Source organism: Bos indicus x Bos taurus, chromosome 3 (genome assembly GCF_003369695.1).
Source record: "Bos indicus x Bos taurus breed Angus x Brahman F1 hybrid chromosome 3, Bos_hybrid_MaternalHap_v2.0, whole genome shotgun sequence".
Classification (NCBI taxonomy): Eukaryota; Metazoa; Chordata; class Mammalia; order Artiodactyla; family Bovidae; genus Bos; species Bos indicus x Bos taurus.
The window spans coordinates 105,730,809-105,746,781 of record NC_040078.1 but is presented as its reverse complement, the minus strand read 5'-3'; the positions used below and the strand labels follow the sequence as shown (position 1 = coordinate 105,746,781).

At 40.4% G+C, this 15,973-nt stretch overlaps 1 protein-coding gene across 4 annotated transcripts in view; it reads left to right on the top strand.

The window, feature by feature from the left end:
- Nucleotides 1-2,543, top strand: part of ZNF684 (zinc finger protein 684) — a 30,098-nt gene extending 27,555 nt beyond the window's left edge. For all 4 annotated transcript variants that reach the window (XM_027537671.1, XM_027537669.1, XM_027537672.1 and 1 more), the window contains one exon: nt 979-2,543. In XM_027537671.1, coding sequence (XP_027393472.1) covers nt 979-1,883 — 905 coding nt within the window. In that variant the 3' untranslated portion in view covers nt 1,884-2,543. The remainder of the gene's footprint in view (nt 1-978) is intronic.
- The last annotated feature ends 13,430 nt before the right edge of the window (nt 2,544-15,973 follow it).

Here is a 15,973-nt window from a genome sequence, read left to right as displayed (position 1 = left end):
GGGTGCATTTGACATGCATCTGACATCGTCAGATCCCCCAATGACACCCTCAGTTCCCCTCTCCCACGTGGCTGCTCTTTCTCTTCCTCAGCTCTTGTGTAGGAGGATGTCCTGCCACTCCACTTTGACTCCTCACACTGCCCATTGCATCGAAGTGCTTGCTTGGTTCTCTCAGTTCCTAGAATCCTCATTGTTCTTTCCTTCTCAACACGATGGCAGATCTTTCCGTACATCTAGTTCTAATAATGTAGTCAGCTTATGTGGATTTGCAGTCTTACTCCACCAACCTCTTTTGGATAAGGTTAGAAGACTGGAGAGGGAGAAGGAAATGGCAACCCACTCCAATATTCTTGCCTGGATAATCCCAGAGATGGAGGAGCCTGGTGGGCTGCCGTCTATGGGGTCGCATAAGTCGGACACGACTGAAGCAACTTAGCAGCAGCAGCAGAGGACTGTAGATACAAAAATGTTCCTGAAGGGAACTGATATTGTGCCAGCTGACCAAGAGGAAAAAAGAGATATGAATGCAGAAAAAAAGGGAGGTATTCTACCAGGGTGATCTAGGAATTATGTAGTGAGGACTCTGATTCTGATCTCCCTCTTCCAAATCTAATTTCCCCTTAACTCCATTGTCTCTTGTTCCTCTCCCTGTCCATTGATCACATCTCCGTAGTGGGTTGTCTTTGTTCTGTGAGTTGACCATACACCCTGTTAAGCAACTTTTTGATTTTCTTTGTACTTTCCTCACTACCTTATGCTATTTTACTGTTGTTGTTGTTGTTTTTCCCCCCCAGGTCACAAGTTAAGCTCACTGTCATTCTGTCTCCTTTTTCCTCCCTAGCAGTTTTACTCTTAAAGTTCAGGAGCAAGGTGAAAGCATACTTGTTTCAGAATGAGACTAGATTTGAAATCAAGTTTCTTTCTATGACTGTCAATGGCAAAAATTAACTAGGAACATTTCATTGTACTCCTTTTTAGAAGCTGACTGCCCACTTGTTGATGAATCAGACAAGCACCAGAAAAGCAAAGACAATTTTTTAAATTCAATTTTGTTCATGTTTGATAAAATTCTGACTGTGGAGAGACTTCATGGTTATAATATGAGCACAAGTCTTAATCCTACAAGAAAAAAATCATATAAATGTAAGTCATATGGGAAGAGTTTGCAGCCTACTTTGGACTTTCATAATTATAATAGATGTTATAATGGAGAACACGCTGATGAATGCAATGAATGTGGGAAAGCCTTCAAAAAGAAATTTAATTTCATTAGACGTGAAAAAAATCATACAAGAAAAAAACTGTTTGAATGCAACAACTGTGGGAAAGCCTATAGCAGCAAGGCACACCTTGCGACTCATCAGAAAATTCATAACAGAGAGAGACCCTTTGTGTGCAGTGATTGTGGAAAAGCGTTTACACATAAAGCACAACTCGTGGTCCATCAGAGACTCCACACTGGAGAGAAGCCTTATGAATGCAGTCAGTGTGGAAAATCATTCACTTGGAATTCTTCCTTTAATCAACACATGAAATCGCATACACTTGAGAACTCATTTGAATGTAAGGAATGTGGGAAAACGTTTAGGTATAGTTCGTCCCTTTATAAACACTCTAAATTTCATACAGGAGAGAAACCATATCAATGCATTGTATGTGGCAAAGCCTTTGGCAACAGTTCTGTGCTTGTTACCCATCAAAGAATTCATACAGGAGAGAAACCTTATGGATGTATTAAATGTGGCAAAGCCTTCATCAAGAAGTCTCATCTCCTTAGACATCAGATAACTCATACAGGAGAAAGGCCCTATGAATGTAGCAAATGTGGGAAACCATTTTCCCAGAAGTCAAATCTTATTGTACATCAGAAAATTCATATGTAATATTTACTTATGAATATGAGAAAGCTTTAATATTTGATAAGTTATTGAGTAGAGAATTCATGGTGAGGAGAAATGCAACAATTTGAAGGAACTGAAAGAATAAATTCCCATTAAAAAAAATCAATGCCAGTCATGTTCTGGAAGTGATAAAGTTTTTAGAGGAAAGATCACAGAAAACGTTAATTTATAATGATAAAACTTAGAGCTTGGAAAACATAAACAATCAAGGAATCAGTGAAAACTACATTCAGCATCTCTGATTATTTTTATAACAAATTATATAATTATGCAAGTGTGAATATAAAAAGTTTATATGTTAAATTATATCTATCAAGAGTTTCTGAAGTAAATATCACTTTTTCTTCCAATCTGAATAGTAACATGCAAGTGAAAAAATGTGGTTTAAGATATAGTATGAATCTCAGTAATATTTTCATCCACCCACTGGCGCTTTTAATGGGTGTGGCAGTGTTACTGAATTTCAGAGTCTCCTCTTTAATTCTGAAACTTGTTATAAAGATATATAGAATTACATGTGTGTATAACTTAACAAGATATCAGTTGAGATGGTGAAAGCAGTTGTATTCTATACACTAAGTGCTCAGTTGTGGAAAAGGAAGTATTTAAAGAAGTATGTAAATAAAACATTTGCACTTCAGATACCCCTGTTCTTTTTCATTGATGTGTCCACCTGAGGTGTAAGCATAGTCACCTAGGGTATCATCTGAATTTCATCTTAGTAAGGTAGGGTGTTGTGATACTTTGCAACTTTCAGGGAGCAAATTTTTGGATCTATTTTTTGTTTTCTTGTTAAGAGATTGATACAGGTTTAACTCTTAGAACTGCCTGGCATTTTCCATGTGACAGCACATGGAAAATTTCCATAGGCCCTTTAATTGAGTTGAAAAGAGCACTGTTTTTGTTATGTTTAGTTTAGCAACTTCACTTTGGAACGTGACATTTGGTAAATTCCAAATATTCCCTTAAAAGGATGAACCAATCTTTATTGAAGCTACAGTTTTTATAATTGTACACAATATTCCTTGATCATGTCAAAAAATGTTTATGCCTTTTTTTGAGTTGTGGCCAAACAGCTTGATCCGAAATTCAGAAATCAGGCCTTTTCAAGTTTAGGCTCAGTCACAACTTTTTTACATTGCTTTCCTTTCATTAACCATGTTTTGAAGAGTAACGTTGAGTGATGATTATAAATGAATACTCGTGCTGTTTTGAACAAGCACACTAGAACTTAAGGATCTAAATTAAATCTTTTACTGAATATTTTTTTGCTTGACTAAACTTTAGTCAGGTTCCTGAAACTTTCTGAGGCTCACCTGCACGCTTCCTTAAAAAAATCTATTTTTAGCAAGAACCCTGCTAGTCATTTTAAACAGAACTCTCCACCCTGAGTGTCTGATCAGATTTCTCATCCTCCATCATCCTTCAGGTAACGTCTGATTACCCTGGCCTGTTTCGGCAAGAATCCTGTAAGGATGATTTAGCCAGAACCCTCCTTTACCCCTAATGTTTTCCCTTCTTTTCCCTAATGTTTTCTCTTAATAATTTTCCATTCACTGACCCCTACCTACTCCTTGGCTGTAAATACCCACTTGTCCACAGTATATTCAGAGTTGAGCCTGACTAAAACCCCATTGCACTGGTCCCTCTGCCTATCACGCTGGTCCTGAAGAAAGTCTGCCTTGTCATTTGTCATCTTTAACAAATGTCATCAAATACCTTTTTTTCTTTAACAGTTTGCCAGTTATTTTAGGAGACTACATATTGTTTACACTCTTTCAAGTTCCCTAAATCTCTGTTACCTTATTTTGGAATTGTCTTCAGAATCAGTTTGCCGGCCACACAGGGAATTCTGTGTTTGGCCACATGGCATGAGGATCTTAGTTCCCCACCCAGCATCAAACCAGTACCCCCTGCAGTGGAAGTGCAGAGTCTTAACCATTGGATCACCAGGGAAGTACTGGGAATTCTTTAAGTAGTTATAGTCATGGAATTTGCCTTTTTTCAACTTAACAGTTTTCTCATTTCCTACATGAAATCCTCATTTTGCCCTGCTTAGTGCTTCCCCTTCCCATCCTATCTCCCCTTCCCATGCCCATGCTTCTCATCTGAGAAACTCCAAATTACTTAAGACTATAGGAGGAGGACACATTTTAAGAGGAAGTAGTGAGCGACTTCACTTTCACTTTTCACCTTCATGCACTGGAGAAGGAAATGGCAACCCACTCCAGTGTTCTTGCCTGGAGAATCCCAGGGACGGGGGAGCCTGGTGGGCTGTCGTCTATGGGGTCATGCAGAGTTGGGTACGACTGAAGCGACTTGGCAGCAGCAAGCAGGGAGCTCTATTGTTGTCAGCATGATGTGAGGTCCCCTTGGAAGAGCAGCTGTGTAGGCAAGAAATGTATAAAGATGTGGCAAGAAGTGTGTAAAGATCTGTGAATGAAATAAGGGATCTTTAGTTGTGACATGTGGGATCTAGTTCCCTGACCAGGGATTGAACCTGGGCCCCTTGCCTTGGGAACATGAAACATTAGCCACTGGACCACCAGAGAAGTCCCTAAAATAAGGGAGTTTTAATTGTAATACATCAGCAAGCTTGTGATCTAGGTTCTCTAATTTGCTCCCTTCCATACTGAAGGGACTTAGCAGCAGCAGCAGCAGCATAAGTGAAAGAGAGAATACAATAAGCAAGTTAAAAATATATTTCCAATACTAGACAAATATAAACTGCCGCCTTGAAAGCTTTTGTCACTGACCTCATTGTCAAGCTGTACAAGATTTTGACAAGAAGAAAACCAAAAGTATGCTCAGCTCCATCCAAACATCTCAGATTCCCAGAACTCCCTACTCCGTATTCTCTGGCTGAAACAGCCATACACAGTCTAAGGGAGAAACCCCTCAATTTTTCCCACCTCTAAGAGTTTGTCATACATTGAGGTTTTCTTTCTTGTTTAACTTTATAAAAAGATCACTGAAAAATCCTTTCGTTCTCTTTTAGGGCCTTTTTTCCGCCAGTTAATCTGCTCCATTTTTTCTGTGTATATCATACATGGTAGTTTTTAAGAATTAAATATGAAAAGGATAATGAAAAGAAGAAAACACAGAATGTGGAAAAAGGGAGATCTGAAATTAGGAATCCTTGAGTTCTGAAAAAGGATAAGGCCTTATAAGGTGAAAAAATGTAATGGTAACTAGAAGAACAGAAATAAAGTGTATAACTTAAAAATCTGAAGAGAGGAATAATGAAAACTTCATAAATCCAACAAAGCAGGAAAGGTGAAAGTTGCAAAAAAAAGGCATGATAAATAGAAAGTCCCCCTGCCAAAAAAAAAAGGTAGAAACAAAAGCATATCAATAATATTAATTGAAAATGGGTTAAACTCACCCACAATGAGGAAGAAACCATGGTCTCTTGTTTTTTTGTTGTTGTCATTCAGTCACTAAGTCATGTCCAGCTCTTTGCAACCCCATGGACTGCAGTGTGCCAGGCTTCCCTTCCTTCACTATCTCCCAGAGATTACTCAAACTTATGTCGATTGAGTCAGTGATGCCATCCAACCGTTTGATCCTCTGCTGCCCACTTCTCCTCCTGCCCTCAATCTTTCCCAGCATCAGTGTCTTTCCAATGAGTTGGCTCTTCTTATCAGGTGGCCAAAGTATTGGAGCTTCAGCTTCAAGCATCAGTCCTTCCAATGAGTATTCAGGGTTGATTTCCTTTAGGATTGACTGATTTGATCTCCTTGCAGTCCAAGGGACTTTCAGGAGTCTTCTCCAGTACCATAGTTTGAAGGCATCAATTCTTTAGTGTTCTGACTTCTTTATGGTTCAACTCTCACAACTGTATGTGACCACTGGGAAGACCATTGCCTTGACTATACACGGACCTTTGACGGCAAAGTAATGTCTCTGCTTTTCAATATGCTGTCAAGGTTTGTCATTGCTTTCCTGCCAAGAAGCAATTGTCTTCTGATTTCATGGCTGCAATCAATGTCTGCAGAGATTTTGGAGCCCAAGAAGAGGAAATCTGTCACTACTTCCACCTTTTCCCCTTCTATTTGCCATGCAGTGATGGGGGTGGATGCCATGATCTTACTGTTTTTAATATTTAGTCTTAAGCAGGCTCTTTCACTCCCCTTCTTCACCCTCATCAAGAGACTCTTCAGTTCCTCTTCGCTTTGTGCCATTAGAGTGGTATGTATCATCCGCATATCTGAGGTCGTTGATGTTTCTTCCGCCTATCTTGATTCCAGCTTGTAACTCATCTAGCCCGACATTTCTCATGATGCGCTGAGTGTATAGATTAAATAGGGTGACAGTAGACAGCCCTGTCATACTCCTTTCTCAATCTTGAACCAATCAGTTGTTCCATACAGGGTTCTTACTGTTGCTTCTTGACCCGCATACAGGTTTCTCAGGAGATAAGTAAGATGGTCTGGTATTCCCATCTCTCTGGGAGCTTTCCACAGTTTGTCATGATCCACACAAAGGCTTTGGCATAGTCAATGAAATAGAGATAGATGTTTTTCTGAAGTTCCCTTGCTTTCTCTATAAGCCAGCGAATGTTGGCAATTTGATCTCTAATTCCTCTTCCTTTTCTAAACCCAGCTTGGACATCTGGAAGTTCTTGATGTCACATTTTGCTGAACCCTAGAATGCAAGATTTTAAGCATGACCTTACTATCATGGGAGATGAGTGCAATTGTCCAATGGTTAGCACATTCTTTGGTATTACCCTTCTTGGGGATTGGGATGAGGATTGACCTTTTCCAGTCCTGTGGCCACTGCTGGGTCTTCCAGATTTGCTGACATAATGAATACAAAACCTTGATGGCATCATCCTTTAGGGACTGAAATAGTTCTGCTGGAATTTCATTCCATCCACTAGCTTTATTAACAGCAGTGTTTCTTAAGACCCACTTGACTTGGTACTCCAGAATGTCTGCCTCTAGGTGACTAACCACACCATTGTAGTAATCCAGTTCATTAAGATCCTTTTTTATACAGTTCTTCCCTGTATGCTTTCCATCTCAATCTCTTCAGCATCTACTAGGTCTCTACCATTTTTATCCTTTATTGTGCCCCTCTTCGGGTGGAATGCTCCCTTGAAGTTTCCAGTTTTCCTGAAAAGAATCTCTAGTCTTTGCCTTTTTGTTGTTTTCTTCTATTATTAAGCACTGTTCATTGAAGAAGGCCTTCTTGTCTCTTCTAGTTTCATTTTGGAACTCTGCATGTAATTGGATGTACCTTTCTCTCTCTCCCTTGCTTTTCACTTCTTTTTGTTCTTCCGCTATTTGTAAAGCCTCCTCAGATGACCACTTTGCTATCCTGCTTTTCTTTTTCTTTGGGATGGTTTTGTTCACTGCCTCCTGTACAGTGTTATGGACTTCATCCATTGTTCTTCAGGCACACTGTTAACTAGATCTAGCCCCTTGAATCTATTCATTACCTCTACTGCAAATTCACACAGGATTTGATATAAGTCATACCTGGCTGGCCTATTGTTTTTCCCAATTTTCTTTAGTTTAAGTGTGAATTTTGCTATGAGAAGCTGATGATCTGAGCCACAGTCAGCTTCAGGTCTTGTTTTTGCTGACTGTATACAGCTTCTCCATCTTCAGCTACAAAGAATGTAATCATTTTGATTTTGGTATTGACCATTTGGTGATGTCCATGTGTAAAGTCATTTCTTGTGTTATTGAAAAAGGGTATTTGCTATGACTAGTGTATTCTCTTGGCAGAATTCAGTTAACCTTTGCCCTGCTTCATTTTGTTCTCCAAGGCCAAACTTGCCTGTTACTCCAGGTATATCTTGACTGCCTACTTTTGCATTCCAATCCCCTTCATGGATCACTGCCTTGTCGTGGCGAAGGGGCTTATGTAACTCAATGAAGCTATGAGTCATGCTGTGCAGGGCCACCCAAGACAGATGGGTCATAGCAGAGAGTTCTGACAAAACGTGATCCACTGGAGGAGGGAATGGCAAACCACCCTAGTGTACTTGCCGTGAGAACCTCATGAACTGTAAAAAAGGGACATCTTGCTGCTGCTGCTGCTGCTAAGTCACTTGAGTTGTGTCCGACCCCGTGCGACCCCACAGATGGCAGCTCACCAGGCTCCCCCATCCTTGGGATTCTCCAGGCAAGAACACTGGAGTGGGTTGCCATTTCCTTCTCCAATGCATGAAAGTGAAAAGTGAAAGTGAAGTCGCTCAGTCGTATTCAACTCTTAGCGACCCCATGGACTGCAGCCTACCAGGCTCCTCCGTCCATGGGATTTTCCAGGCAAGAGTACTGGAGTGGGGTGCCATTGCCTTCTCCGAAAAGGGACATCTTACAGCTCATCAAAAAAATTCATAGTGGAGAGAGACCCTTTGTGTGCAGTGATTGTGGGAAAGTGTTTATGCATGAAACACAGCTCAAGATCCAACAGAGAGTTCACACTGGAGAGAAGCCTTACGAATGTGGTCAGTGCAGGAAATTACTCACCTGGCCTTACTGAACATATGAACATATGAAATTGAACATATGAAATCTCACACACCCAAGAACTCATATGAATGTAAGGAACGTGGGAAAACATTCAAGTACAGATCATCCCTAAACACTCCAGAATCCATACAGGCAAGAAACTGTACCAAGGCAGACAATGTGGCAAAGCCTTTGCAGACTTGTCAGTGCTGAGCTTGCATCAGAGAATTCACACAGGCAAGAAACCTCACAAATGCACTGAATATGACAAAGCCTTCATCAGGAGCTCACATCTTCTTTAACGTAACTCACATAGAGCAACAAAATAAAGGCAGCACATGTGGGAAATCTTTTAACCAGAAGACATATCTTGTTATCCATCAGATCAGATCAGTCAGATCAGTCGCTCAGTCGTGTCCGACTCTGCGACCCCATGAATCACAGCACACCAGGCCTCCCTGTCCATCACCAACTCCCGGAGTTCACTGAGACTCACGTCCATCGAGTCAGCGATGCCATCCAGCCATCTCATCCTCTGTCGTCCCCTTCTCCTCCTGCCCCCAATCCCTCCCAGCATCAGAGTCTTTTCCAATGAGTCAACTCTTCGCATGAGATGGCCAAAGTACTGGAGTTTCAGCTTTAGCATCATTCCTTCCGAAGAAATCCCAGGGCTGATCTCCTTCAGAATGGACTAGTTGGATCTCCTTGCAGTCCAAGGGACTCTCAAGAGTCTTCTCCAACACCACAGTTCAAAAGCATCAATTCTTCGGCGCTCAGCTTTCTTCACAGTCCAACTCTCAAAGAAGTCATAAAAACAAGAGAGCTTTGTAAATGTGGGAAAACTTAAAATTAGCCTTTTAGTAAAGTAAATTCTTTACTAAAGCAGCAAAGAATTCATTATGAGAAAAACCCTATCTATTGAATAAATGTGGAAGAGCACGTCTGAAATTCATGTTCTATGAGTGATATTACTAATTTTTTGGAAACAGTTATGGAAAATTTTGAGCTATAGGCAACTTTACTGTACAGTAAAATTGAGTAAGTTGTGAAAAAATTGAATAATTATGCATCAAACTGACTGTAATTGCATATCTACTCTGCCCCCTGATTTGTGATGTTCACACAAATTATACAAATGTCTGCATTGCTTTAGAAATTTGTATATCTATAGATTTGACATATGTGCTATTCATATTATACTGATTTATATCTGTTGTAATGGTTGTACAACATTGTGAACATACTTAATACCAATGAATCATACACTTAAAAATGGTTTAAGTACAGTAAATTTTATGTTATGTATATTTTACTAAAATAAAAAATATATAAATAAAACTTAACCCCTTCTAGAAAAAGTATACCTATTAATATCTTTGGTAAACACCATCATTGTCTCTTCAAAGCCTAAAATCACCATATACAGAACTGCCAACCGTAAGTGAAATAATATGGTTTCTTATGGAAATGAAGGTCAGCAGTATGAACTTGATCTCTAACCATTTTGGGGCACTTGCGAATAGTTGCAGCAGTTGTTCCTGAGCCTGAACCTTCTTGAGCCTCCTCTTAAATAATAGTCAGGGACGGTTATGAAGTCTTCTGCTCTGCTCAGCTGAGCACATCATGTAATATGTTTTTGTCTCTATGCAAAATATGTGTGTGTATGTATTTGATCCTGATTAACCAGACAATGAAGAAAGGAAGCAGCTGTGTTCTGTATTACTCCTAGCACTTAGTACATGGAAAGAGGCGTTTCTCCGAGTAGATAGTCATAAATAAAAGCCATCCTATTTTGCTGGAGCAACTTCATAAGTAGAAGTGAGCCTAGCTGAAGCAGCATATAACTGGAGTACCTAGTTTTTAAAAGCTAGGTGTTAAAATATTTTGCAACACTTCTGGAAGAAGATTCTTAAAAATCAATATTACTGATTAAAATAAAATTAAATTGTCAGTATTATTGTTAAAATCAGTCATTACCTTTTTGTTTAGGAAATCGATTCAGAGATATCTCAGACACGTTTGGAAATTTCCAGGTGACTAGCATAGGTATCATACCAAGCTATTTTGAGATCTTGTCTGCTTCCTTGAAGTACTCAGCAACTCTTATAATTTGACATTACATACATTCTGTGTATTCCCTTTAAAAATTCACAATGATTTTAAGTGAAATTTTTGTAGAGTCCTTAAGCTCTTTCTTCAGACATTTTTGTGAAGCTTAGATACAGTGTTGAGCTTAAACCTATATTCGCAAAATCAGGTTTTCTCTTGGAAGCATAAGTTTTTCGATTAAATATGTGAGCTTGGGATTGTTTATCCTCATTAGCATTCTTGCAGGGTAATGATGAGCAAAGACATGTGAATGAGAGTAATTTTCTGCATATCCATCAGATCTAAGTGAAACTTTGTTTTACAGAGTTTTTATTCTATGTGCTAATTAAACTTAGGTGCAGCCAAAGGTGGAGAAGCTCTATACAGTCAGCAAAAACAAGACCAGGAGCTGACTGTGGCTCAGACCATGAACTCCTTATTGCCAAATTCAGACTTAAATTGAAGAAAGTAGGGAAAACCACTAAACCATTCAGGTATGACCTAAATCAAATCCCTTATGATTATACAGTGGAAGTGAGAAATAGATTTAAGGGCCTAGATATGATAGATAGAGTGCCTAATGAACAATGGAATGAGGTTCGTGATATTGTACAGGAGACAGAGATCAAGACCATCCCCATGGAAAAGAAATGCAAAAAAGTAAAATGGCTGTCTGGGGAGGCCTTACAAATAGCTGTGAAAAGAAGAGAAGCTAAAAGCAAAGGAGAAAAGGAAAGGTATAAACATCTGAATGCAGAGTTCCAAAGAATAGCAAGAAGAGATAAGAAAGCCTTCTTCAGCGATCAATGCAAAGAAATAGAGGAAAGCAACAGAATGGGGAAGACTAGAGATCTCTTCAAGAAAATCAGAGATACCAAAGGAACATTTCATGCAAAGATGGGCTCCATAAAGGACAGAAATGGTATGGACCTAACAGAAGCAGAAGATATTAAGAAGAGATGGCAAGAATACACAGAAGAACTGTACAAAAAAGATCTTCACGACCCAGATAATCACGATGGTGTGATCACTGACCTAGAGCCAGACATCCTGGAATGTGAAATCAAGTGGGCCTTAGAAAGCATCACTATGAACAAAGCTAGTGGAGGTAATGGAATTCCAGTTGAGCTATTTCAAATCCTGAAAGATGATGCTGTGAAGTGCTGCGCTCAAGATGCCAGCAAATTTGGAAAACTCAGCAGTGGCCACAGGACTGGAAAAGGTCAGTTTTGATTCCAATCCCAAAGAAAGGCAATGCCAAAGAATGCTCAAGGTACCACACAATTGCACTCATCTCACACGCTAGTAAAGTAATGCTCAAAATTCTCCAAGCCAGGCTTCAGCAATATGTGAACCGTGAACTTCCTGATGTTCAAGCTGGTTTTATAAAAGGCAGAGGAACCAGAGATCAAATTGCCAACATCTGCTGGATCATGAAAAAAGCAAGAGAGTTCCAGAAAAACATCTATTTCTGCTTTATTGACTATGCCAAAGCCTTTGACTGTGTGGGTCACAATAAACTGTGGAATATTCTGAAAGAGATGGGAATACCAGACCACCTTACCTGATCTGCCTCTTGAGAAATTTGTATGCAGGTCAGGAAGCAACAGTTAGAACTGGACATGGAACAACAGACTGGTTCCAAATAGGAAAAGGAGTACGTCAAGGCTATATATTGTCACCCTGTTTATTTAGCCTATATACAGAGTACATCATGAGAAACACTGGGCTGGAAGAAGCACAAACTGGAATCAAGATTGCCGGGAGAAATATCAATAACCTCAGATATGCAGATGACACCACCCTTATGGCAGAAAGTGAAGAGGAACTCAAAAGCCTCTTGATGAAAGTGAAAGTGGAGAGTGAAAAAGTTGGCTTAAAGCTCAACATTCAGAAAACGAAGATCATGGCATCTGGTCCCTTCACTTCATGGGAAATAGATGGGGAAACAGTGGAAACAGTGTCACACTTTATTTTTGGGGGCTCCAAAATCACTGCAGATGGTGACTGCAGCCATGAAATTAAAAGACGCTTACTCCTTGGAAGGAAAGTTATGACCAACCTAGATAGCATATTCAAAAGCAGAGACATTACTTTGCCAACAAAAGTCCTTCTAGTCAAGGCTATGGTTTTTCCTGTGGTCATGTATGGATGTGAGAGTTGGACTGTGAAGAAGGCTGAGCGCCGAAGAGTTGATGCTTTTGGACTGTGGTGTTGGAGAAGACTCTTGCGAGTCCCTTGGACTGCAAGGAGATCCAACCAGTCCATTCTGAAGGAGATCAGCCCTGGGATTTCTTTGGAAGGAATGATGCTAAAGCTGAAACTCCAGTACTTTGGCCACCTCATGCGAAGAGTTGACTCATTGGAAAAGACTCTGATGCTGGGAGGGATTGGGGGCAGGAGGAGAAGGGGATGACAGAGGATGAGATGGCTGGATGGCATCACTGACTCGATGGACGTGAATCTGAGTGAACTCCAGGAGTTGGTGATGGACAGGGAGGCCTGGCGTGCTGCGATTCATGGGGTTGCAAAGAGTCAGACACGACTGAGCGACTGATCGGATCGGATCAGATCGGAATCACACCAAATCACTCTGTTGTTAAATCACTCAGTCATGTCTGACTCTCTGCGACCCCAGGGACTATGGCCCAGGCTCCTCTGTCCATGGAATTCTCCAGGCAAGAATACTGGAGTGGGTTGCCATGCCCTTCTCCAGGGGATCTTCCCAACCCAGGGATCGAACCTGGGTCTCTCATATTGCAGGCAGATTCTTTACCATCTGAACCACCTGGAAACTATTATTCAGCTATAAAAAGAAATAAAGTACTGATACATGTAATGACATGGATGGACCTTGAAAATATGCTAAGTGAAAGAAGTCAGTCACAAAATATCACATATTGCTTGATTCAAGTTATATAAAATGCTTAAAATAGGCAAGTTTGAAGAGACAGAATGTAAATCAGTGGTTGCTCAGGGCTAAAAGCGGAAAAGAGGATTTACTGCTAATGGTGTGGAGTTACTTGAGAGGGGTGGGTGGATAAAAATGTCCTAAAATTAGGTTGTGATGTTTGCACATCTAAACACAAGGAGAGCCAGAAAGAAATGACCAGCAAGACAGAAGTCTTCTGTAACCTAGTCACAGAAGTATAATAACAACCCTAATTCATAACCATTTCAGTTTAAGCAAATGAAAGGGAAATTAACATTGCTAGTATTTCTTATTCTACTTGTTAGAAGCAAGGTCCAGCCCGAACTCCAGATGAAGGGATTATCCAAGGCTGTGATTACTTACCTGGAGGCATGAATGTGGCAGCCAAGTCAGAAGCTTCCTACTATACACCCATTTTAGATGACTGTGTGATTGTGTGTGTGTGCACAGTCGTGTCTGACTCTTTGCGATCCCATGGACTGTAGGCTTCTCTTTCCATGGGATTTCCCAGACAAGAATACTGGAGTGGGTTGCCATTTCCTCCTCCAGGGAATCTTCCAACCCAAGGATCAAACCTGCATTGCCTGTGATTCCTGCATTGGCAGGCATGTTCTTTACCACTAGCACCAGCTGGGAACCCTAAAGCTTTTGACGGTCTTGGAGTTCACATAGTAGAAGGGCCTTGTGAATGGTCTGAGTGGGTTGAGGGTATCAGCCAGTAGAAAAATATTTGCAATCATGAAAATGTCTGTGGAGGAGGGAAACCCTATGAAGAACGTAAAGGTGGTGAGAGTTATTGAAGAGCTGCCTGCCTTAGATGTCTTCAGAGTCCACATGGGAGAGAAACCATATCCACATGATGAGCACAGTAAGGGCTTCGCCAGATGCTCCACTTTTCTCCATTATGCCCCCCATTCCCATTCAGGAGAGAAAGTATATTGATGTGGTATGCATGGTAAGAATTTTAGGAGTGTGAAACTTGGCATTTGAGGGAGGGCCCATAGGGAGAGAGACTCTATAAATGGGATGAGTGCAGTAAGGCTCCTCTGAGGCTTCAACACTTCATATTCATCTGAGAAACCACACAAGAGAAAATTGATATTAATGAGTGTGATATGGACTTCAGTCAGAAAGGAAATACCTTTATTAGAATCTACATGGAAGAGAAATCCTTTATAATCGATGTGATAATAAGGACTGTCAAAACTGTGAGTTACAGACATGCAGCAGAGACACCTATTACAAATATGACAATTGTGGAGAGGGGGAGAGTTCACCCAAAACTTCAACACTCATAATGAAGTTACACATAATGAATTTATATTCATAATGAACATACATAATGAATATACTCATAATGGATATACACTCATAATGAAGTTGCACATAAAAAATAAACCATACTAATAGCCTAAGTGAAATTTAAATGAAAGTGTTATTTGTCAAGCTTTTTAATGTTACAAGATACAGAAGCTGTCACCTTAAGGTTCTGTTTATGAAGAAGCAATAAAGAGAACGGTGAAAAGAATTATTTCTATGGGACACCATGGACCCATAAGGAGAATGAAAAAACCTCACAAAGAGTTGGGTTCATATCATGACTTGTCCAGTGGTACAAGATTCTGCCAAGAATACAAATAATCATGGAGGTAGGTCCACAGTGCTTCTTTTCCAGGGTGATGATATCTAAAACCTTGCCTTGATATTTGTGAACTTTCCACTTTTACATTTCTTAGGTGAGTATTCTTATTTCTTACAGTGTGGTTTGCAGATCACCTATATTGGAATTACCCAAGGTGAGTGTGATGTTCAGTTGCTCAGTCGTGTCCAGCTCTTTGCAACCCCATGGGCTGCAGCACGCCAGGCTTCCCTGTCCTTCACCATCTCCTGCAGCTTGCTCAAACTCATGTCCATTGAGTCGGTGATGCCATCAACCATCTCATCCTCTGTCATCCCCTTTGCCTCCTGCCTTTGATCTTTCCCAGCATCAGGGTCTTATTTCTAAAGAGTCGGCTCTGTGCATCAGGTAGCCAAAATATTGGAGCTTCAGCTTCAGCATCAGTCCTTCCAATGAATATTCAGGACTGATTTCCTTTAGGATTGACTGCTTTGATCTCCTTGCAGTTCAAGGGACTCAAGAGTCTTCTCCAACACCACAGTTCAAAAGCATCAATTCTTTGGCTCTCAGCTTTATTTGTGGTCCAACTCTCACATCCATGCATGACCACTGGAAAAACCATAGCTTTACTAGACAGACCTTTGTTGGCAAAGTAATGTCTCTGCTTTATAACATACCGTCTAGGTTTGTCATAGCTTTTCTTCCAAGGAACAAGCGTCTTTAAATTTCATGACTGTAGTCACCATCTGCAGTGATTTGGGAGCCCAAGAAAATAAAATCTCTTTCACTGTTTCCATTTTTTCCCCATCTTTTTGCCATGAAGTGATGGCACTGGATGCCATGATGTTAGTTTTTTCAATGTTGAGTTTTAAGCCAGTTTTTCACTCTCCTCTTTCACTTTCATCAAGAGGCTCTTTAGTTACTCTTTGCTTTCTGCTATAAGGGTGGTGTCACCTGCATATCTGAG